The 24248-nt window shown below is 31.3% G+C and overlaps 1 protein-coding gene across 11 annotated transcripts in view; it reads left to right on the top strand.

Annotated features, from left to right (window-relative positions):
• LOC139489929 (uncharacterized) overlaps positions 1-24248 on the top strand; it is a 74007-nt gene that overhangs the window by 13788 nt on the left and 35971 nt on the right. For 4 of the 11 annotated variants that reach the window (XM_071276824.1, XM_071276812.1, XM_071276839.1 and 1 more), the window contains exons 2-3: positions 17958-18786; positions 22147-22317. In XM_071276824.1, the coding sequence (XP_071132925.1) occupies positions 18037-18786; positions 22147-22317 (921 nt within the window). In that variant the 5' untranslated portion in view covers positions 17958-18036. Of the gene's footprint in view, positions 1-5610; positions 5805-17957; positions 18946-22146; positions 22318-24248 lie in introns of those variants that run through there. The other 7 variants (XM_071276782.1, XM_071276799.1, XM_071276787.1 and 4 more) reach the window with 4 other exon arrangements.

Below are 24248 nucleotides of genomic sequence, written 5' to 3' on the forward strand. Positions count from 1 at the left end.
AATTTGTTATAGATTTCATTAGTAATGCAAAGTTTTTTCCCAGACTGGTTGTTTCTTCTATATATAAAGCTTGTCGACAGTCTTTCGTTCATCACAATGACTCAAAGATCGCCATTTGATTTATACTTTGACTGTTAAAATTATCTATGACATATCGTACAAATGATGAAAATGTACAGTTGTAGAATAGTTGTTTATACTTACGAACCAACACGATATGGCTGCTGAATTTGGCGGATTTCTAAATAGGAGAACTACTGAAACATTTTTAAAGCAGTCATACATTGTGTGGAGTTACAATATGTTTGAAAGTTTAGATGCTTTTGGTAAATATATACAGCTAATGCAAGAAATGTCGATCACAACAAGAATTTAGATTTTCAAGTCATTCCTTTCTTTCAAATGTATCTTTGCTTGATTGAGTGATAGTTAGGGATTAAATTAAATCAATAATTATTCATTATCTTACTTGTTTTCTAATGACAACTAAATTCCGATTTATATTTCTTTTTATCGCTATATATTTTTTTTCTATTGTTCGCAAACTCAAAACCGCTGGATGAACATATTCCTTCGTACATTGCGTACGCAATGTCACACAATTACATGGCTTTTGTCACTTTACACAATAGACTAATTGAAGAAAAAAATACGTTAACCTATCGGATAATTTAAAGGAACAATTGCTTTGAACTTTTTGATTATATTAATCATAATTTATGCCTCTTGGTTATTTTTAAATACTGAGTCTGTTGTTAACAACCCATACACTATGCCAATATATATTTTGATTATGAAGCTGTGTTCCCCTTGTTACACCATGTTCGATGCTCGAATAAAAAATGTTGTCTCGTCTGGTCAAAATCAGGTGTGTCAACAATTACGCATTATATGTTGTCTTGTGCATTTGATTCGTTTTTTAATCGCAATCTCCTCTTTATTCTGTGTCTTTGCCGGAATCAGTTCTTAACTCGACCCTTAACCGGTCCGTGGGTAGAAACAATAACTGAAGCTTTTATGTATGAATTGACTTTTTTTTTCTTCACATAATTTAATTTCAATGTCACAATCCCTTCTATACGCTCAGTTAGGATAGCAATAAAGGATACCCGGAGAATAATTTTACAAAAAATCAAATTTGTATATGTCAGTCATCAATCAAAATTTCCCAAAAGAATTCTTTAATCAAAGGTTACCAACTAACATAGCAGTTCTATGCTCTTTCTGTTTTGTACATATATCATAGAGTAAAGTAATTTTAAAGATCTTTTCAACTGGTAAAATTAAATATTATGTAGAACGAAAAAAGGCAACACTTGAGAAATTCAGTATAAAAAAGACATCATACTTCAGAGTGACTTGCTGGTATAATAGATCAAATAAGTGAAGTGTTCCAGATGATTTCTAATTTTCTCAGTTCTCTTTTTACTTAATGAAGGTCGACTAAGGTCTGTCGTTGACAATATGGTATAATAAGTTACTAAGATGATTTCTAATTTTCTCAATTCTCTTTTTACTTAAAGGTCGACTAAGGTCTGTCGTTAACAATATGGTATAATAAGTTACTAACTACATTTGAACAGCTCTTTTCATGAATTCAAACCCCAATCTATTGATCTGCCTTTATCTCAAAATAACAAATATATTGACTTCAACGCAGGTAGGGCTGATAAATTTTATAGAATGTTTACAAACTGGTACCGTATTATGTACAAGAAACGCCTACTTCATTATAGTATTCGTAATAGATTTTTTCAATATGTTACAATTTTAAATAAGCGGCAAGTCTTAAATAGTGTTTCAATTAAAAGAATAAGTTACTGTGGAACGAACACGGATTCAACGAATTGTTTAAAAATACAACAATGTTCTCAAAAGTAATCCATATTTTGTTGAAATAGTAGATTATATATTTATGTTGAAGTGCCACTTGTACCCTAAACAAACACTGTTGTTAAATTTGAGAGCGGAACATTGTTGGATATTTAAGAAACTAAGATATAATTTACTTGTGTAGCAACACTTAGTGTACCATAATTAAAGAACTCGTTATACGATATAAAACCCTGGAGCCAATTTTCTGAAAGACAATGTAAAACATAACCAAACTGCACAACGTCGATAAAATGACATTCTAAGATAGATCAAATACAGATTTCAATTCTGTCAAATCAGTACTAAAAATGAGTTTTACCCAGGGAACACTCAGGCGTATTATGCAATATTTATATTGATTTTATATTTTGATTTAGGACTTTCCTTTTGAATTTTCCTCGGAGTTCAATATTTTTGTGTTTTTACTTTTTTTTTTATAGTCTATCAGAAACATGACTTTTTGTAAAGTACCCGAGTTTGGCCGGTAGAAAACTTTCAAATCTCTTTTCCAGTATTCCAACAATTTATAGGAACATCTTGTATATTAAGATAGTGTGTTTCGTCGAAAAAGGCAAAATCTCCTGAAAGATTAAACATTATTTGTATAGTTTTATGTAATAATATCTGACAAAATCTGTTAGGGATTTATTGATCTTTTGATTTAAGGGTCTCGTGATTATGGTACTACATGTATCAATGTTGATCAATTAATTTCACGTTCAAAATTGTTTTCTTCATGAAACTGAACCAACTATTTAAAAAGAAAAGCGTGTTAAAAGAGAGGACACGCTTAGACTTTTTACGTATTTGCTTCTTATTGTTATAATATATAATTACTTTAACTTGTGCTTAACCTAAGTTACGATTCTGTTATGTAGTGGTTATAGTTGGTTTGCTGTAGGTTTTCTCGTTTGAATTGTTTTACTATCCAGTTATTTTTCTCGTTTGAATTGTTTTACTATCTAGTTTTTTGGGGTTCTTTTTATAGCTTGCTTTGCGATGTATGAGTTTCTCTGATTGTTGTATGCCGTGAAGTGACTTTTAATAGCTGACATTTATGGAATTTTGTCTTTGGTGGATATTTGTATCATTGGTAATCATACCACATCTCCTTATCATATTTTGATTTTAATAAAAGTATGGCTAAAGTAAATAAAACAAAATAGCTGTTGAGAGAAAAATGTTTTAGAGCATAATTTCTAAGGCATGTAGGGCAAGACTTTGGTTAGCTAGCTTGCTTTATTTATATATTGTACAATAGTAATCGGTATAACGTCCAATCAAAATTATATATGATATATACAGGTTTAATAATGCCTATGTATATTGTTTGAAGATGGCAAAGTAAGCAAAAAAAAAAGAAGATGTTGTATGATTGCCAATGAGACAACTCTCCACTAGAGATCAAATGACACAAAAAATAACAACTATAGGTCATCGCACGGCCTTCAAAACTGAACAAAGCCCATACCACATAGTCAGCTGTAAAAGGCCCCGAAATGACAATTGTAAGACAATTCAAAGCAAGCAATCCAAAGTTTTACTCTACAAGCATAAGGAAATTAGCTCTAAAGGTAAAGGCATAAATCTTGACGGTCTCGAGATAATTTTAGACATGTCACTTCATCGTTTAGGTCATAAATACGGTATTTAAATTTAAAACCAAATAATAATATAATATTTGTTTAGTGTTCGAGACTATTGACCACTTACAAATGATTATCAATTTTAAGTATTACTATAAGAAGTTTGGATAAACACAATATTTAATCATAAGGTCATTAGGTCAAGTGCCTGTTTTATCACTGAAGTTGTTCATTGTCCAACAAATTATTTAGATAAAGATTAACATTTTTGACATGTCAGCCCGAGAAATCATATGAAATTGTTTGAAGAATTATGATATTAGAATATTGGAATTTTATGAACAAGAATATTTGTTCCAAGTCTTATTTAAAATACTAGTATAGAACTGGATTGTTATACTTTAAAAACTAAAATAGTGAAATGAGAGATTTATGTAAGCTTAAATAAAAACATGAGTTCTGAGTTTTTTAATATACTTTTTTTGATCGGAAAGTAAATATGTATTTTGATTTCGTCTTAACGAAAAACTTGAAAAATAATTGAGATTTTTGGGCCTACATACATGTATTTAAATTATGTACAAAGTTTTTGGTCCATTATTCAAACTAATAGTTACAATTATATCTTTGTCTATAGAAATTCAATAAAGCTGGTGTAGAGATTTGATTGCAAAGACTGGTCAATTGCCAAACATTAGCTTCATTTTATTAACATCTTTGTATATACCAAAGATTGTTGGTTCACAAAGGCTTGGCTTGGCTCATTGTTAAAGGCCGTACAGTGACCTATAGTTGTTAATTTCTGTGTCATTTTGTCTCTTTTAGAGAGTTGTCTCATTGGCAATCGTACCACATCTTCTGTTTTATTCTTCATTCGATAGTAGAACTATCCACCATGTTGTTAAACAAATGTACATAAAGTTTTGTTCAACTAGGTCAAGCAATGTTCATTCTGTGAGGTAAACGCAACAGTTTCAAAAATAGAAAAACAAATGATATTGGGTATCCATCCATGACAAAATCAGTACACGCACAGCTAAAAATAAACACAAAAAGCAAAGGAACAGCACATTTATTGCTGTTCTTTATCTCAAAATCACAGCAGCTCAGTAGTCAGTAGCTTATGTAGTCAAACATTACCAATTATAGTTTACTAGTTTTATGAGCTTTAACGTTTGGTATCTTTGAATAGTTATTTCATGGGCGTTGCGTCCCACTTATCATTTCATCGAAATTTTAGAATTTTCTTCATACAGTTATCTATAACAGTAATTTGTCATGTCAGCAAAACATTTGAGTATCCTTTATGCAATGTTTACAGAGTGGTTTAATGAATACCAATGTTATTGGCATTTTGCTGTGGATATAGAATATATATGTGTGTTACATATTTGGTCAGTCAAATCAATCTAAGAGATGTTGCCCGTAACAAGTGTTTTGTATCAATATGTAAAAAATAAAACCCCACATTAATAGTGATATTGGGAAACTTTGAACACCAACTGAAGAATCTCTTTCATATTCCTGACCTTGTTCTAAACAAAAATATGTTTCCAGTATAAAGTTGTTTTATAAGTATGCTTTTAGGGACACCATAAGATAAAGCATGTTGAGTTAAAAAAACAACATCAAACAAAATGTCAGAGAGGTGACACGGGTAATGTGTTTGATTTTGGCTCTTAACTGTATAAAAGACTCTTGTAATCCCTCCAACCAAGATCTCAAGGTGAATAATTTCATCATGGCGTAGTTTTATTCAACTTGGGCAAATGACAAACTCATGCCAACACTTCTGATATCTTAGCAATTCACGCTGGCTTACAACGTTTACAGACGAGACACTTCAACTATTTTAACCTTTTCATGTAGTGTATGTGACAAGTTTGTATTGCTTTTGGGTTTAATTCAAACTTAAATCAATAAATGAAGATCGTTATAATTTTATCAAAGATTGATAAAATTTAGTCTAAAGAATGTCTTTATTTTGAAAAATATTTAAAATGTATTTGGCTTATTAAAAAGGAGGAGGTAAAATGTCACACAAAAAAGATTAGAAAAGGTATTAAATCTCGTGTCAATTTAGTATTGATAAAATCATAAAGTACCATTTGTATTCGATATTTAAACCTAGCAAAGCATGAGCAGAACTGAACGAGCCAGTATTAATCAGCAGTTAATTACTAAGTGTTATGCCCTGAAGAATATTTTTTAGTTCTTTGTAACACCTTGTTGCACAATACAAACAATTCGAGACCTTTAACAGCGGAATAAGATTTAAATTTGATGTTATACGTGGAATTTATTTGAAGTGGCGGATTATTGTCAATATGGGTTATGTATAAGGTAAGACTTTTTGATTTCTTTATAACGTATAGACTATATAATTTATTTACTTTTATTTTATTATTATTTATTTATTCAAAACGGCTCCATTACCTTTCAAAAAATATAAAACATAATAATATACCAAAGACCTATAATCAATGACAAAACGATGGATAACTTTATTTATATCATCTATTGCAATAAAATTCAACATTTTTAAAAGCTGTTAAGATTTTAAGAGAATGTTCATATTTATACATTCACTTTTGAATCATAGTTTTTATATTCACAGTCATTCATAACTGTAACTTAAAAAACGAAATTAATAATGCATTGATTGCATGAGCATAATACCAAATCTGTATTTTACATTGCAAATGTATCAAAAGATCAACATAGTTTACAAATACAAGTCAACATATAAATGAAAACTATTTAATAAAATTTCGACTGAACTGACCTTTTAAAAAAGAACGTAAGTTTCGTATGCAGAGTCGTTTTTTCATATTTTTTCATTTATCATAAACACTTTGAATGTGAGAGTTTTATTATAAAATTATAATGTACCTGAAATTTTAAATCAAAACATAGTATTTATGTGTCGAATAAATAACATCTATGATGGACAGAAAATACCGTTAACGTTTAGTCATGTATTCATATATCCTTGCTTGACTTGATCAATATCAAAATATATATTGAATGCTCACTTCTGCAGAGTTAAGTGCGAGGACATCAATTAATATTCCTTACCTGGTTTATTAACCCGCTGCCTGCAGACAGAAGTCAAATATATAAGGAAGCCGGTTTGTGTCAGTGCCAAATATTTATAAAATTTAACTCGAAATAACATGTAAGCAACTACGTCGTTGTAACGAGTAACTAAGTCGTTAAAACAAGTAAGCTTAGTCGTTAAACCGAGTTAGCTAAGTAAAATAATAAAAAAATACCCCTGACACTTACCGGCTTCCGTATTGATGTGAAAATGTTACTTGAGTAATATGTGATACTAATCATCTACCCGCACTTCATATTTAAGTGCATTTTGTCTTCTTCTTGATTTTCTTGACTTATGAATTACAGCCTCGACTGACTCCATAAACAAATATTCATTATTGCATGTACAGAAATTGTAAGTTCATTGACTTAAAAAGGTTACTTCGTTACTGGGTCAAGCACTCGCAAGCCATTTTACAATGTACTTGTTTCTTTGTTGCCATTCATGTGTTCGTGCGACTTTCTTTTTCTTTATCTTCTTCTTTGAATAAGAATCAAATTACCCGTAAAACCATAAAATGAAAGTGATTTCATCAAACTGAATTGAGACCATATCGATTAGTTAACGAATTTCTGTTGGCTTTATTCATGCACGACGGTACAGTAGAATTATCATAGAAACATTCATAAGAAAATTCAATACGTTTGTTTTTACTTTCTTTAATATTCATGATACATGATCTGCATGATAAGGACAATCCCTCCAGTCTAGGAGCTATTTTCTTCAACATGCGCTTTGACAACCGCTTACTAATTTTCGAAAAAAATAATTAGCAATTTCAAAAGTACAATTTGAAAAGGGAGTTGTACAAAGAATATGAATTTATTATTCATAAGCGAGTATGAATTTAGACATGGCTGAAACAAACAGAAAGTATTACAAATTATACAAGTCAGAAACTATTTCAAACAAAGGGTTAAGACTGAATAAATTATTATATTGCAGAAGCTTGAGAGGGGGTTTGATATTTTGCGTCGGTTAATTTTCACCAACATTAGTGAATATCCATTCACCGTTATGTAAAATTTAAAAATAACAAGAACACCATTTGTGCCACACTGAAAGATTCGCCGTTTAGAAGGGAAAATATTGCAAAAGGTGCAATAATTGGTGTTACTATATTGTACGAAATTTTTTGGGATACGTTCTGCAGCGAAAAATCAACTTTGGAAAGGTGTCGCTACTCGTTAATCTTAATTCAATGTCACGTATTTATATTTACAAGTATTAATATTTAAATGACTTTTAAAATACATATTAAAAAGTTAAACGGTCGTGTAAAATGAAGTGCAAAAATCAATTTAAATCGTCAATAAATCTGCAATATTATGCAAAGACATGCAGTGAGTAAAACACTAAACCCTCTTCCGTCATGAAACCTACTTCAATTACGTGTGAAGGTCAACGATTTGTATGCATCTATGAATACTCCATACGTGAATTCCATTCATTAAAGATGTCTTAAATTTACCTTAATCCTCTTCATTTATTTTTTTTTTGAAATGCTGCCATACATAAATTGATTTATATGTATATATCGACGTCTGATGCGAAGCTTCACAATTTAGAAAAAAATGTTCAACTTTGAAAGGCAATTTAATTCGGATGTCGTTCAAATGTTTTCATTTCAATACGACAGGAAAGATGGCGGTTACTTTGGTTCTAGTGAACTAAGTTGACCTTTAATAACCGATGTAATCGCAATCTTTTCGAAAATGTATGTAAAAAAGGGAGAGTAATACAATTGCTAAAGACACAGATAAAGATTTGAAGACAGGATGTTATCAATTACAGGTTATCGTACTGCCTTCAGCAATGAGCAAAACCTGTATCGTCCTGTAAGCTAAAAACAGGGCACCTGGATGGGAAAAATTCGGGTTTGAACCCCCTCTGCTTTGAAAGCATTGTTAAATTTTAAATGGAAACTGCGATACTATACGCACAATGTTTACGATGCTATACTATACGCATAATGTTAACTTACATGAATTAGGTCGTTTGAATTGTATTACATTTGTCATTTCGGGGCCTTTTACAGCTGGCTATGCGGTATGGGCTTTGTTCATTGGTGAAGACCATACGGTGACCAATATTTGTTAATTTTTGTGTCATTTGGTCTCTTATGGAGAGCTGTCTCATTGGCAATCATACCACATCTTCTTTTTTATATTTCATTTTTACACTAATTTAGTATTTCCATTTGACTATCATGACTTACCATTTGGTGCTATAAAAACTACTGGCAATGGAACTTTCAAACCTAATACTTGACCCTATACCTGTAAAAAAACAATTTAGTTAAAACTGAGTCCACCCTTTGAATCAACATTTGTCTAGGAATCAAACAATTGCAGACAAACTTTATTAAACCTCATTATTGTGCTTAAAGATTGATTTTAATAACAGTTTAGAATTGTAAGTTTACAGAATGAATATATATACATTTGATGTTTTGTGCTGTGTAAATCCAAAATATTGGTTCATTACTAGTTCTTAAATATACTTTGATAAAAAGATTATCAACATTTAATTTACAGTTCATATTCTAGAATAAACATAATGATTGTTCGTCCTCCTAAATGACTTTTTATGTCCAGTTGCTTTTATATTTCAAGTGTTTAAATTGACCATATATAGTACATACATTTAAAAACATATGTTGTAGTGAATGTATGGTGCTTTAATGAGAAAAGCCCTATCAGATTACCAAAGGGAAAGAGACCGGGTGCTTCAGTTATTTTGACACTGATTTTTATTGTATATATATATATTGATGTTTGATACATCTAGACTAAATGCACACCATTGAATGAATAAAAACTATCCTTTATATATTTCGTGCCTCCAATGCGCTTGTCACAATTCATATTCATTGAACCATTCAGTAATACTGGAAGAACCAGTGTACCCGAACTTGAAAAATCAAACTTTCAAAGTTTCGGAAAAGAAACGAATAAAATGTTTTGAACCATTATTTGTTCGAAGACTGACCTTGGCTTCTGCCTTTGGACCTCCCTATAAATATGATTAACATTGTTTGGACTATCTTATAATTCTATCCCCCTTTGCAAATGCATGGTTACACGTACTTCATGTAAACTACTGTAGTAAAAATCGATTAAAGTAATATGGTTTTAATAGCATCACATAAGTAACGGAAATAATATAATTGGTTTAAAACATTTTATAGACCTTTTTTAAATGTATCAAACAGATTTTATAGACCTTTAAAATATATCAACCGGATTTCATACTTTTGTGATATATTTTGAAGCGAGCACAAATTAAACGCTACTTCAAACATGTTCAAATTAAAGTTGAATATACTGTGTACTATCGAGAACTGTCAATCTTTTGGCATACTGCCTCCAAGTGGCAAATACTATTCGGTCACAGTATTAAGATATAAGTGATATAGTGTAATTTTATGAAGATCTGTGGTAAACAATGTCATTATGACTTCACATTAAATATTCATGTATGCTCCTACATATATATTTTCTACCTACAGAGTGTTTCAGGTTAAAAGTACTTTCGTACCTTCATGTGAGAGATCACATAAGAGACTAAATTTGACTCCCATGTGATATAGAAAAAGCTAGGAAATATATAGTATCCGATTTCTATGTTGTAGAAACTTTTCATATTTCACCACATAGGAATGAGCTCGATCTCTGTTTTTGGGAGGGGTTCGTGTTGCTCAGTCTTTAGTTTTCTATTGTGTTTTATTATTTAAGAATTGAATGCCTCTTTTTGTAACTTTATTGGGGTGTAAAAGCGTTGACCGAAGTACATTTTGTATGAAGCGCGGAAGCGCTTCATTCTAAAAATGTACGCACGGTCAACGCTTTTACAACCCTATAAAGTTACAAAAAGAAGCATTCAATGCTTATAATTACATTTTTTTAGCTATGATCATGAAAACACGAATTTTATAATTTTTTTTATTTAATTCACCTGTGCACTTTATTGTGGGACCACGTGTTATCCTGAATGAAAAGTTTTATTGAGTAATGCAATTGCTTAAGGAATAACATGTAATGTGCAGTTAGCCAATCAGAATAAAGTATTATAATGAAACATACATCTAATGTAATTATATACTGTTGTTTGTCTTTGTCAGTTGATCATCGACTTATGAGGATATTACTTTGGAAGCTTCCACCTCTCTTCTATATCAACGAATGTGCTGAACTGATGACCAAACCTAAAAATCACTGATAACTATAAACATATATGATATATACAGAAAAATTACTAATTATAATGTATTGGTTTTATTTGCAATACTTTTTTTTTCTTTCTGCGTTTTTCTCATGCCATGTTCCTAGTAAAACCGTTACAATGGACGAAAATCTTAGATGCACTCTAATATTTAAAAATCATTTGAGCAAATATTCTATATTTGATCTGTTTGCCCAGGTCCCCTGCATAGAAAACTTGAAAAAAAAGTTTTCAGGTATTTTGATAATTAAAATTTAACTTTGTAACCCATGTTTTATGAGCATTCTATAACGTGGGAATTACAGCTGTGGGACATAGCAAAAGTTCTGTGACAAAGGCTTATAGATCGCTGACTTTCTTAACGTAAATTAAATGAATTAATAGATTTGATTGACGTAATCTCAATTAAATCATATTTGCATTATTTTATTAAAAGAAATATTTGATTTCTTTTAAGATACAACTTGAAATGTAACAAAACTATATAGATTTGACCTTCTTTTTCAAACCTCTTGTGGCTTTAAAATTGATCTCCCAACTAGAGTCGTCACTAGAACATTACAGTTTACATGAATTTAATTTTAGGAAGTAGTTTTGTTTACTTTTGAAGTCAGTATTCACTGATGGTTTTAAATAGTACTTAACATGTTTGATTTTGCTGCTAACATTCAATATTTAAGATTCCATTGTTTAAAGTGGTGTCCTGGAATTAGGTCATCGTCAATCCAGGACAAATAGACAATCAATATTATCGTTTTTGTATGAACCTTGATATATTGAATGAGAAAACAAGCGATGTATACATTTAAGTCCTAATGCAGTCAAATCGATTCAGTGTAAAAAGAATTTAAGAACAAAACTTTTTTTAGACAAAAACAGAAAGCAAGTACTACTTCACGGAAAAGAAGTATATCATGTTAGACATGTTTGCCATCGCAATTTAAAGTGAATACATGCATGTTTTTACCCTAGTCCCTAGTACATCATATATGTTATTTTCTTATATGTTCAGGTTAAATTTTAAATGCATACAAAATTTCGCCAAATTCACGTATAACTTTCATTACAGTCAGTGCTAGAGTTAAACTCGTATGCTTGCTTATTTCTAAAGCTGTGTACTTTAAAAGCTTAACTTTTGATATATGTGCGAGACCAAATAGGGCTCTGTAGTATGACGGTGAAAGTACTTAAGTTCAAAACAATTTTTAAACAGAAACTTCTATACCTCCATTAGACTTTATCACAAACTTCATTTTTTTTAAATGATCAAAATCTTTGACAGATCCATTAGAATGATGAATGTCCATATATACAGTTCACAATTTAGACGTTTCCATTGACAAAATATCATATTATCTAGGGTTCTTTTAATCATGATAGGAAGGTTCATTAAACTCCTAATAGTACCATCATCATTAACCTTTATCTACAAATTTGACTTTCAGGGCCGGTAATTATACACATTTCATGGATGGTGAAAATATTAATTTGTTGAACTTTTTGAGAAGGTTAATTATCTATATTGGCTAAGCTTCATTAGCCTTCCACCTATTAAGAAAGCCTATCCATCATCGAATAAGCTAAATTTTTCAAATTAAAATTATAAGTAGAGCAAACGAACAGTCATGTAAACAATTGGAGCATGTAGAAAGATGAATGATTGTCATTATTAAAGGATTGAAATGGTTGAAAACCAAAACAATGACGATGTAGATAAAACAATAAATGTATATCAATACCTGGCTAAGTGTGTGAAAATATGCATTTTCAAAATTTCAAATGTTTCCATAGTTATAAAGCAAAAAATTTCAATAAATCGATGTCTGTGTTTTGATGCCGGTTCCGAAGTACATGGCTACTGGGCTTATGATACAAGTATAAAACAAATTTTATAAACTGACATTTAAACCAACATATTTGTGATAAATAATATATGAACTATTGTGTGACAAATCTTTATCGAATAAAAATAAATAAAAATCAACATGGCGAATTTACACGTGTTTTATTTTTTCACCTGTCTTTTTAAGTCATAAAAGTTTAAAAAAAAGTATCTTGTTTACAGTGGTTAATCTTAAAAAGTACGCATGCTGTAATAGAACTCGTTGTTTTGGTTTTTAAATTGTCCGATCAAATTCCTGCGCATCTGCATGTCTCCACTTTTCTATACTGAACTATAGCACACATTTTTGTTTGTGTGCAAGCTGACGCCCTCCTCTGTGTGTGTTGGATTTTTTTCGCAGTGTTAAAGACCTATTAATGGCCTTGGTCTGTTTTCTGCTCTTTGGTCGGGTTGTTTTCTCTTTGACGCACTCCCCGTTTCCATTCTCAAGTTTGTGTAAATTATTTACAAACAATTTCACGGAAAGTCGATTAACCTGTTTGTTCAACCAAGAGATTTTCTACATATAGATAAAGTGTCCGAAACTATTAAAACAAAATCAAAGAAGCAAGTTTCATATGTATGTAATATAAAAATCGTTTAATATAATCGAGTTATTTGGGTTTTGTAATAAACGCTATGATCTGTTTCAAATAGAGAAACATGATATAGTTAATTGATGCCGACTATAGATATTTCTGACTAAACCCGTATCCATTATTTAATTCTTCAGCTCAGACTTCATATTTAGTTTCCGTATGCTAATTTTTATAAACGCACAGATCTTTGAATTTACATTATGAGATTTAACTTAAGGATTAAATACCAGAAACATTCAATACTAGTCTGGCAATATTCCAGTCCGAGGTTATCTGAACGGTTAAAGCGGTGGGTTACAGAACAAAAGAGCACTACTGCACCGATTAAAACGTGACAGACCCCATTGATCGAACCTGACTGTAATATATTGATGGAATAATTTGTCTCCGAGGAAATATCAATGCATATTTAGACAACATCCGGAGTATTCTTTTATTCTGTTTAATAAATTTGTTAAACTGTGTTCTTTCTGAACAACGGGTCAAATATTTTCTATATTGTGGAAAGATAAGATATTTTTGTATTCAAAGAATGTTGTCGTTACCAGTAATATAAAAGCAGGTTGTTGAATTATTTTAGTTTTCAATAATATTTTGGTAAATGAATTAGTAAACTGATAAGAGAACTCACGTAAAGTGATAGGTTTGACGTTTAGTACTTTACAAATACCACAAAACTGTTGATTTAAATTTACAGACAGGGCCTAAAATAGAGTTTTGAACAAGGAGAAAGTGATAACTCCTTCATAAGGATAATGTATAGGAAAATGTTAAAAGATCATAAGACATACGAATTTAATGTGGGCATCTAATGAATTCAATCATTTTAAACAATTGTACGGCTCGTTTTTATTAAGAAAACATAAATTCTGAAATATTAGAAAGATCAAAACCTTATTTTTAACCATACAGAATAATCAAGAATGTGTCCAACATAAGCATAAAACAAAAAATATATTAACAACAATACAATGTATAGTAGAGGCCATAATTGGCTAATTCCAGTAAAAATGGTGTAGTCAATGTACTTCTGTTATGAAAATACATTTATTGTTTGGTTTTATTTTTCAAGAAATTTCGAAAACAACTTACAATCATATAATGTATCTCCCTCATACAAAGGTCTGATACCTTGCAAAGGTTTTATATATACTCTTTGGCTCTTTAAAATTAGGTTTTGTCTTCAAAACTTGTACATACATTTGTATTTTTCCATAATTTTGATTTAGGCATATCTGTATAGATGCTTCCTGTCGTAATGCGCATCTGGTGGAGTATACAATTGGTCACTATCTATTGATATTGTTACCATTACTTCAACATCATACTAGACTGTAGACCTCGGGAATATCATCAGCCCAGTAGCTCAATATACTTCTATACAGTCAAGCACATATGGATGTTGCTACATTGAGATTAACTGCCTTACATTTATCCGCAAATATTAAATCAAGGAATTTAGCTCGGATTCGTTGTCTTGGTTTGGCTATATGCTTGGTACGTTTCGTTTAATTAGCCATTTGATGTTTTTATTAGGTTTTGTATTCTGAAATATGATGCCCCTATCATCACTAAATAACATCAATTGTCGAAATACGCATCTGGTGCAGATAAGCTAGGACCATTTACGTAGGAACTTATAATTCAACAAGTTCAGTCTGTTATTGTTAGTCCATATTTGCCCTTTTATTATGATCGTAGTAATTTCAGTTTCTGATCTTGACGTCTTTGATCAAATTATAAAAAAAGGAATTTTCTAATACATAACTTTATCAAATAAATCACAGGTGAGGTCTTAAATGAATCGAGACAAAGATAGGAACCCAAATATAAATTTACTACACACACAATCTTAATAATTGACAATTCGTGTAAACATGTCTCATGCTATATAATTTATGTTATGTTTTTGAACTTATAAAATTCGGTGCTAATGGTAGATTTTTTTGAATAAAAATTTAACCCCTTTATATATTTTGAGATATATAATAACATCAAGTTGTGAAGTTCAAGACAAAACAGTATGTCCACATGGCGGTAGTGTTTAAAAATTCTAAATAAAAAATACGGTTTTGTTGGCGTTCTTAAAAACGATTTTCCATGGTCATTCACAACTAGAAAGCCATCGTAATTTCAAAGGAACAAAAATCCCATTTGGACAGTGACCGCAAGGATTGACCGTTGACAGGATCGCCCCGGTCTGAACATGACACAGCCATGGAAGTAGATACATAAGTTAGTTCCACGAGGTCAGCGGGTGCAGTTTTGATTTTGATGGATTGACAAAATAGCAATTCTTCGTGCCTTAGCGTGCCAGCACTTTTCAATTGCTTGAGTATATACATTTATTTACATAACAATTTTAATGCAAGTACAAGATCTAGAACAAGCAATGCAAGTTTCCTTAACCACATTTAATACACCCACGAGAAAAAAAAACCCAACAAAATAAAAACCCCAGATTATGGATACGTTTAGAAAGCTTTCATGTTCCACTTAAACAATAAACCTTATATAAAAAAAAAAAAATAAATCATTACATTTTGAATTAGTAATGTCATAACATCGATGACATTGGAAGACAAGCTAATTCTCAAATCAATCATAAAACCAAAGTTTACCTTGACTTTACCCTTGACAAAATTCAAGCCCATTGCATTATGGGTAAAACAGTACAAGACAAATTATATCCATTCTGAAAATTAGTGAAGAGTGTTATTGATAATTGAAACATTTTCAACGAATTTCTTTCACAATGTAAATAATTCATCAATCACAAATTAATAAACGGAAATATAAAAAGTTAAAGTTGACATAGTGTTTTTGTGTCTGCAATTGAGTGCAATAAAATCGATTGGTCATGTCGGAGATGAGGTGTGCTGTAATGTTTAATCAAACGGTTCACTAAAATCAATTAAGACGCGAAGTTCGATTGAAAATAATATCTTATAAATCGGTTAAAAAACAAACTGAGGTTAAAATATTTCAGTCGTCTTTCTAATTTTAAATTATAAGAATTCCGTTTTCTTAAATATTAAAGTTATTTCTCATATGAATTAATACATGTATACAGGTAAATGTTTTAATTGATGAATGGTTATCAAAGGTACCAGGATTATAAAACATCAGTAATATTTTTTTTGGAATCATGAGCAAGTATATTATCAAATATAGTCTTGGCCATATTAATACGTCTAAATAACTTGCAACGTTAGTGTGTTTACTGACCAAATGTAATCTTCGCTTCTCCTGAATTTTCAATGGCTTCCTTTCAATGAAAGATCAGTCACAAATGTTTTAAAAACGCCACCAATTCTGTATGTTTAATTTATAATTTTCAAACACTAGAGACATGCGAGCATATTATTTATTCTTGACCTCCAAAACTTGATGTCGTGACCTCGAGATATACAAAATGTTTTTTTCAATTTTTACGAGGTACAATCTTACATGTATGTATCCTCCGACTTATTCTGGTTTTTTTTATATCAATAAAAGCAAACTTATAAAACAACTTTTCATCTCATAACAAAGATGTACTGTGTTTTGGGACTTTCCATTTTGAAATTTCCTAGGAGTTCAGTATTTTTGTGATTTTACTTTTTTCTGTAACAGTAAAATTTACTATAACGTTAACTTGGATGCTATAGTTCAGCTGATACTCCAATGTTGACTGCTGTAACCCTATTTTTAAATATATTTTTTTTAACATTTTTACCTATTATGTCGGTTTATTTTGTTCCCACATTGTTGTCAGTACAATGATATCATATGCAACTGTCATACAAGTTAGAGGTTTAATCCACCATTTTATACACAAGCCTAAAAAAAATGCCTGTACCAAGTCAGAAATATGACAGTTGTTTTACATTCATTAAATGTGTCTGAACTTTTAATTTTGCCGTTAATTTTTGATAAAGGACTTACTGTTTTGAACTGTCCTTGGAGTTCGGTACTTTAGTTGTTTAACTTTTTTTTTAAATTTTACACAAGTATTGTCAAAACGCAAGTCATCATTGTAACTTTGAAAACATTCTTTCACTTATAAATTTCAATTCAACATAAAATACCAAGTATTGATATACTTGTCTGCAGAACTTAAAGTGGATGTGAAATATATCAATTTGTAATGCCAAAAAGAGTTATATTTCACAAATTTAAGTGGAGAAAATAATAAATTCGATTTATCGTGACCATCCAAGGTTTGGGTTTGGAAGAGTCTTTCAATTTCTGATTTATAAGTTCTTTTGTTATGGTTTTTTTCTTAATTTATATTGCATTTAAAAAATCTTTCTGTACCCTTAATCGGGAAATATGGTCCATTATTTCATCGGCTAGATGATTTGTAATATAAACCAAAGTAGACTCAACGGACTTAATGATCGTATTTCTAGTAGCATTATGGAAACATAACGTCGCCACATATATATAATTACAAACTTGTTTTATCGGGTTAGCTTTTAAACTGAACTAAATGAACATAATTTCAAAAAAATTAAATGCAATATTTAGTTTTAAAAAGAATACAGGAGTCTGCAAAAGAGGGGCGAGAGAAACGAGATATTTAGTCAAACTCATAGATCGACAAATCTACAATAAAAAAACTACCATTAAAATCATCAGCACCAAACATTTTTATTTTTTTTTATTTTTTTGAAGTAATTAGAATTAATTATAATATCTTGCAGATGATACCACAATGGAAACAAGAAGATGCATTGAACTTAAATCGAAAATTAACCGAGAAAATTAGTAATAACTGGTGACATGGGAACAAGCTTTAGTGTACTCTGTAATAATAAAAGATCTACGGTGGTCATTTCTGCGAGCGTCCAGAACATAAAACAAGAAGATGTAAATGACAATATCATAAAGTCGCCCCGGAAGTTACATCCATGTGAGTCACGTGACTCTGGTATAGAAAATGAGATTCCACACGGACTCCCCGGTTTCAATACCGCAGATGGCGAAAATAATATAATTGACGAAGATGCAGATGGCGACGACGAATCGTCCGATGATGATATCCTTCCAAGTGAAATTACCAAAGTTTCTCGCCCTCACTCGTGTCGGCTCGGCACCAGATCATCGTCTCGCAAAAAGCCCGAAGATATAGTACTAGCAGAAGACAAATTAGTAAAGATTTTGAGAACTGGTAAAGCTGGAAATAATTCGTCAGATGAAAACGAACAGGACATTGAACGAGAGGACAGTTTCTATGGTGACACAAGACAAAATATCAAATCAGAGCTCAAATGTCAAGACAAAAGAACTAAAGTAAGTAGGTTAAAAAGTGGCAAAGTCACAAATGGCGCCACAGTGATTGGAGATCTAAATACCTCATCCGGGGAATCCAGTGACGGTGAAACATGGGTTATTCCGGATGAAACAATTGATCAGTCTAGGAGGTCGTCACAAAGAAAAGGCTGGGTAAGCCAAGATGACGCTTTGGGTGATGAAACAGAATCTCCAACCCTGACGTCACGATCGCAAAACGGATTGGACTATTACAGAATAGTAAGTGACAGTTACCAACGCTATGATGCACATATCATGAAGAAAGCAAGCGAGATGTCTATATCCAGCATCTTACTAATGCCGAGTGATGGCTTAATATCGCCTACTAACACAGAATTGGATGAACCTATTAACTGTTTGCCTTTTCACCTGCAAAGGGTTAGTGCACACATCATATATAATCACATACATGGAGAAATCAGAATATGGTATTTTTTTTTTATTAAAGTTAAAAATATAAAGTATACTGTTTTGTTGGTCACCGTTATTTTCATAAAAACGGATGACGTTTAAATGATTCTAAAATGAATAGACATTTTCTAAGTTCTCCATGAATGAATTTTTAACACTGCAATTCAGGAATAATGTAATATTAATAAGAAATGTATTTTTCACAGTTGGAGCTACACGTGTTTTTATATATGTAGGACTCGGAACCGCGATGGTACTCCGAACTGCGATGGTCACGCTGAAGTGCGATGGTATACGCTGAAGTGCGATGGTTAACACGCTGAAGTGCGATGGTGACATTATGACGTTAACTTGTTGATATCTACGCTGAAGTGCGGTGGTGGTTACGCTGTAGTGCGATGGTCTACCTGTCACATTGAGTAAAAACAAAAAGTTTAATTACGAACATGTAAAATGAAATCAAATTAATTAGATTTTACAAAAATAGCTGCTACAATGTAGCCTCGCGTTTGGAAGATCTTTTAATTTCCGTTCAAGTCAAACGAAATACTTTAATTTAGATTTTTGTTAATGTAATTTTAAATTTGCCAATTTTCCGATTATCACGCAGGAATATAGAGTCAGATCTAAGATGCTCAAGGGTGAACTGAACAAAAAAAAATGAGCGTGTATGTCTATACGGTAACACTAAGCAGGGTTTATGTTATGACAAAACTATAAATTGATAACAACAATTATTCCTATTTATTTACCGACCGTGCAAGGGCTGTATAGCCAGTCAAGGTCGTTAAAAACTTCCATTTGTTGTCCTATTTATTATTCTAGGAAGTACACGTAGGGAGCAGTCAGGGTAATTTCGGCCTACTTTGTTTCAGGCAATAATCACTGTAACGGTAATAAAAAAAGACTAAAGCAACGGTGTTTTTACAAATCAGGATTTATCTCGAGATTAAACAACATTATCAAAAACATTGCTAATACTCTCAATTTTTTTTTTTTTATTATTAAATTGTCCACATAAAATCACGTGAAGCTTTGTTACTTAATGATAATTTAACATCAATATTTAAAATTATATCAGTATACTTTATTTCAGTTGAATCATTATCGTGCGAAATTATTCCGAACATAGGATAACCCATTCGCTGAACAAATTCATCTTTCAGCCCCGTTGCTCCCCTTATTTTGCTGCCTGGCATGGTCAAACATATTTTTGTAATATCGACATGTTATGCTCAATTCAGTTTGGGACTTAAATCGTTGTTTTTTTTTTTCTTTTTCCTTTCATTTCCTTTGTGAGCATGAAACCTTCATCTACAAAATCATATCATCCTGCTTGCAAATCAATGTTGTCTTTAAACGTTATATTATAAAACGTCACAATATTCGAACGTCAAGCCAAACCATCGCACTTCAGCGAAAGGACCATCGCACTTCGGCGTGGACCATCGCACTTCAGCGTCACCATCGCACTTCAGCGTCCCCATCGCACCTCCGAGTCCTACATATATATATAGATATGTCCTAAAATCGATATAATGTTGTATTCTGTTTGGATGGAGTTATTCATTTACCAAATTATAGTTTTCAAGTTTCAAACAGAGTTTTTAAATATAAGTGGAGAAGAAACTATGAAGTATTTTCATACCATGTCAATGGAGATCTTTATTGCGCATTCTTATACAGTAACTTCACAATTTAAATAACAAAGACAAAGTAAAGCTGTTAAGAAAAAATAAATCTGCAATTTTTGAAATTTTGATTTCTTTGTTTACTTTTTGGCTCAGGCACTGGTCTCTGCCATTTTTTTTTTATCCTATATTCCCATTTTCAAAGCCTGTGTCTATGCAGCTAAAATATGTTTTTGATCTAATGACTTAATTCAACAACTTCGACGTACTGTCAGTTCACGATAGAAAACATTGCTAATAGAACAGTTCACAGCTTTTGTAGTAATATATCACAGAAGGTAAACATTGCATTTTAATCGCATGCTTTGGTAGAAGATTTTTAAGTTGTGGGGAAAGATAGATAATCCTGGATTGCACACCTTTATCATGAGAATGTATTTACTTTTATTAATTGAATTGAGACATGCTTTGCAAACTAAAAAGAGCTTTTACCTATATAATGCGAATGTGTGAATATGTCTATATTTATTTTCTGGTTTTAATTTTGATATTGTATAAAATGTGATTTTTGCTGTGCATAGGTTAAAATTTAATTTGAAAGACTAAAATGCTTTAAAAAAGTCTTTAAATTTTACGCGATTTTCTCATTGTATTTTGATGTAAAGTTGCTGCACTGTCAATCGAACATTGTTTATTAAACTATCTATATTGATATGTAATGCAAACATAAAGTCTAATAGGTTATGAAAAGCATATATAACTATGGTACAATATGTCAATATTAACGTTATTTTGTTATTTCGAAATTTACTAACGGTAAAGCTTTTACTTGGCAAATTGCTAATATATGATTTTTAATGACAGTTTCCATTGTATGTTTCCTGGATTTATTTCTCACATGACAAAAAATAACAATACCTTCCATTAAAATAATGAAAAACAAATATTTGTTCTACAGTAAAAACATCATTACATATCAATTTGAAACCGATTTACCTACTAATAGCCACAATCAATATCCCCACGCAGAAAAACAAAAAACATATATTGTCATTTGACATTGATCTTTTTTTGAAAATTTACATCTCAATGCATTTTTTACAAAGAGAATGTTTTAATTTTTAAAAACAGGGAAATTGCATTCTGTAGGATTTTACCTATACTATATAAATAATAAATTATCTGTCAAAAATGTGTAGATAAAAACCGTTTCACATCATCAACTGGAAATAAAGCATGCAATTTACTGCATTGGTCCATAGATGTGACCGATAAATAATATAATAGGAGTATACATTTTCAGTGATTTAACACAGACATACACTTTTACGATCTGGTACCAGGGGAGTAAGTAGAAACTGTTTTATAATTTAAAAATAAGCGAAAAACATGTGATTTGAAAATCGGTCGCAGTCGACAAATTTTGAAACAATAGCCTCCACACCTTCAAAACTTTTCTTGTTTTTCATTGGCTGTTGAATTTTGCATCTTTCAAATTTGTATCTGCATAAATCTTCAAGAAGCTGTTACTTTTTAGAAAATGGACGACTTGGTGACGATGTTTATGAATTCACTCCGTGAAAGACGGAGAAAAGGAAGACTTACTCAAACAGAATATGAGGGTATAATGAAGAATCTACGAAATCAGCTGGTAGCTTTTGTCTTCACTTGTATAAATAACGACTCAACACCCAGAATAGAAGTCACGGTAAGATATTGTTTTATCTTCATAGACACGGCTTCTTATTTGGAATTTACTATTTGTTTCAAAGAAAAATGCATAGGGAAATGTTTGTTGATTTAATGAAGTCTGAAACATGCACATGTCTCAGTTTTATAATTCCACTGCTGTTTATTTTCATTCTATCACTTTTTCAAAGATGTCGTTAAATATCTTAAGGATTAGAAACAAAATGAATAAATCACAAATTGAAAAGTGAAAAGTAAAACAAAGAATAATGTTACTGTAAATAAGATGTCTCAGTAAAAAGGTTACAAACACATTCATTTATAAATAATATGTAACTGGTTAGCTTCATTATTAAGTTTAAACGCAAATGGACTGCCCTCATTGATCGACAATACATTTGTTGAGCTTGGTGGATTGGTAATTCATCAGGCAATATTCTAATAGGTACTTATTGTGTATCATACTGTATTCATATTGAGCAAGTAATTCACAAAACAACCTTCTCAAAGACAACAACAAAAAAACCAGAAACATCTGGCAAAGTACTCATATATATTAAGGATTTCCTGTCACTCAATATCCCGGAAGATGGACAACGTAAAACTAGAATTTATCACAAATAACGGCAACCGAAGTATACTGCTGTTCAATAGTCATAAATGGATTAAGCGAAAACAAATTGGGGTCACGAATCAAAACCGAGGGAAACACATCGAGTATGAGAGGAAAACAACGGAATAACAGAAACAAAACAAGAATGTGTACATAGTACACGGATGCCCCACTCGCACTATCATTTTACATGTTCACTGGACCGTGAAATTGGGTTCAATACTTTAATTTTGCATTAAAATTAGAAAGATCATATCATAGTTAACATGTGTACTAAGTTTCAAGTTGATTGGACTTCAACTTCATCAAAAACTACCTTGACAAAAAACTTTAACCTGAGCTTCACACTATCTTCTTCTTTGTTCAGTGGACCATGAAATTGGGGTCAAAACTATAATTTGGCATTAAAATTAGAAAGATCATATCATGGGGAACAGGTGTACTAAGTTTCAAGTTAATTGGACTTCAACTTCTTCAAAAACTACCTTGACCAAAAACTTTAACCTGAAGCGAACGGACGCACAGACGGACGAACGAACGAACGAACGAACGGAGGCACAGACCAGAAAACATAATGCCCCTCTACTATCGTAGGTGGGGCATAAAAACTGATGTTTTTTCCCAAGCGTCAACATCGTATTTCTAAGCAACAACATACACTCTGTCCAAACAGTTTTGTAACACTATCTCAATTGGTACCTATCGCTCGTTGGATATTCACAATACAGGACTTCATTCGAATGAGTGTCATCTATTTACAAAGCAGTGTTATAAGGAAGTTCGACTTAAATCTAAAATAAATTGACAATATCTCTACGAGTTTTGGTTCTCTCTAAGGAATTTCCCCCTATTTTTCAGTATCCCATATTTCAGCGGGACATACAATCGTATGTTTCCCATTAAAATATACTAACAAAAGTCTGCTTTATTCATATCTCCTAGATCTTTTTCCTGAATTGATTCAAATGAACGACTTCAATTAAACTGGTATCTATGACGAACGTTACGATTTCAATTTTGATATTGTAATCTTTCCATTTCTCAGTTATAACATATCCTCTGTTACACAATATAACGTTTATTTAGTGTATTTTCTAAGGGTTGTATGAATTCAATAATATAGATATGCTTATAATACACACACATCTGAAACCGAAACTGCACTCTTTCTACTATCACAATCTCGAATCAATTTAGTTGATCGAAACGATCTGTCTTTCTCTCAGCTCCCCAGAAACATGTGATCTGCAGACATCAGCATGGTTTGATTTTTTTCTTTCGATTAGATCCTATTGTCTATTGTGACGTCTTTTAAATTTGTCTAGATGATGCATTAT

The sequence above is a fragment of the Mytilus edulis genome, chromosome 1, assembly GCF_963676685.1.
Source record: "Mytilus edulis chromosome 1, xbMytEdul2.2, whole genome shotgun sequence".
Taxonomy (NCBI): domain Eukaryota; kingdom Metazoa; phylum Mollusca; class Bivalvia; order Mytilida; family Mytilidae; genus Mytilus; species Mytilus edulis.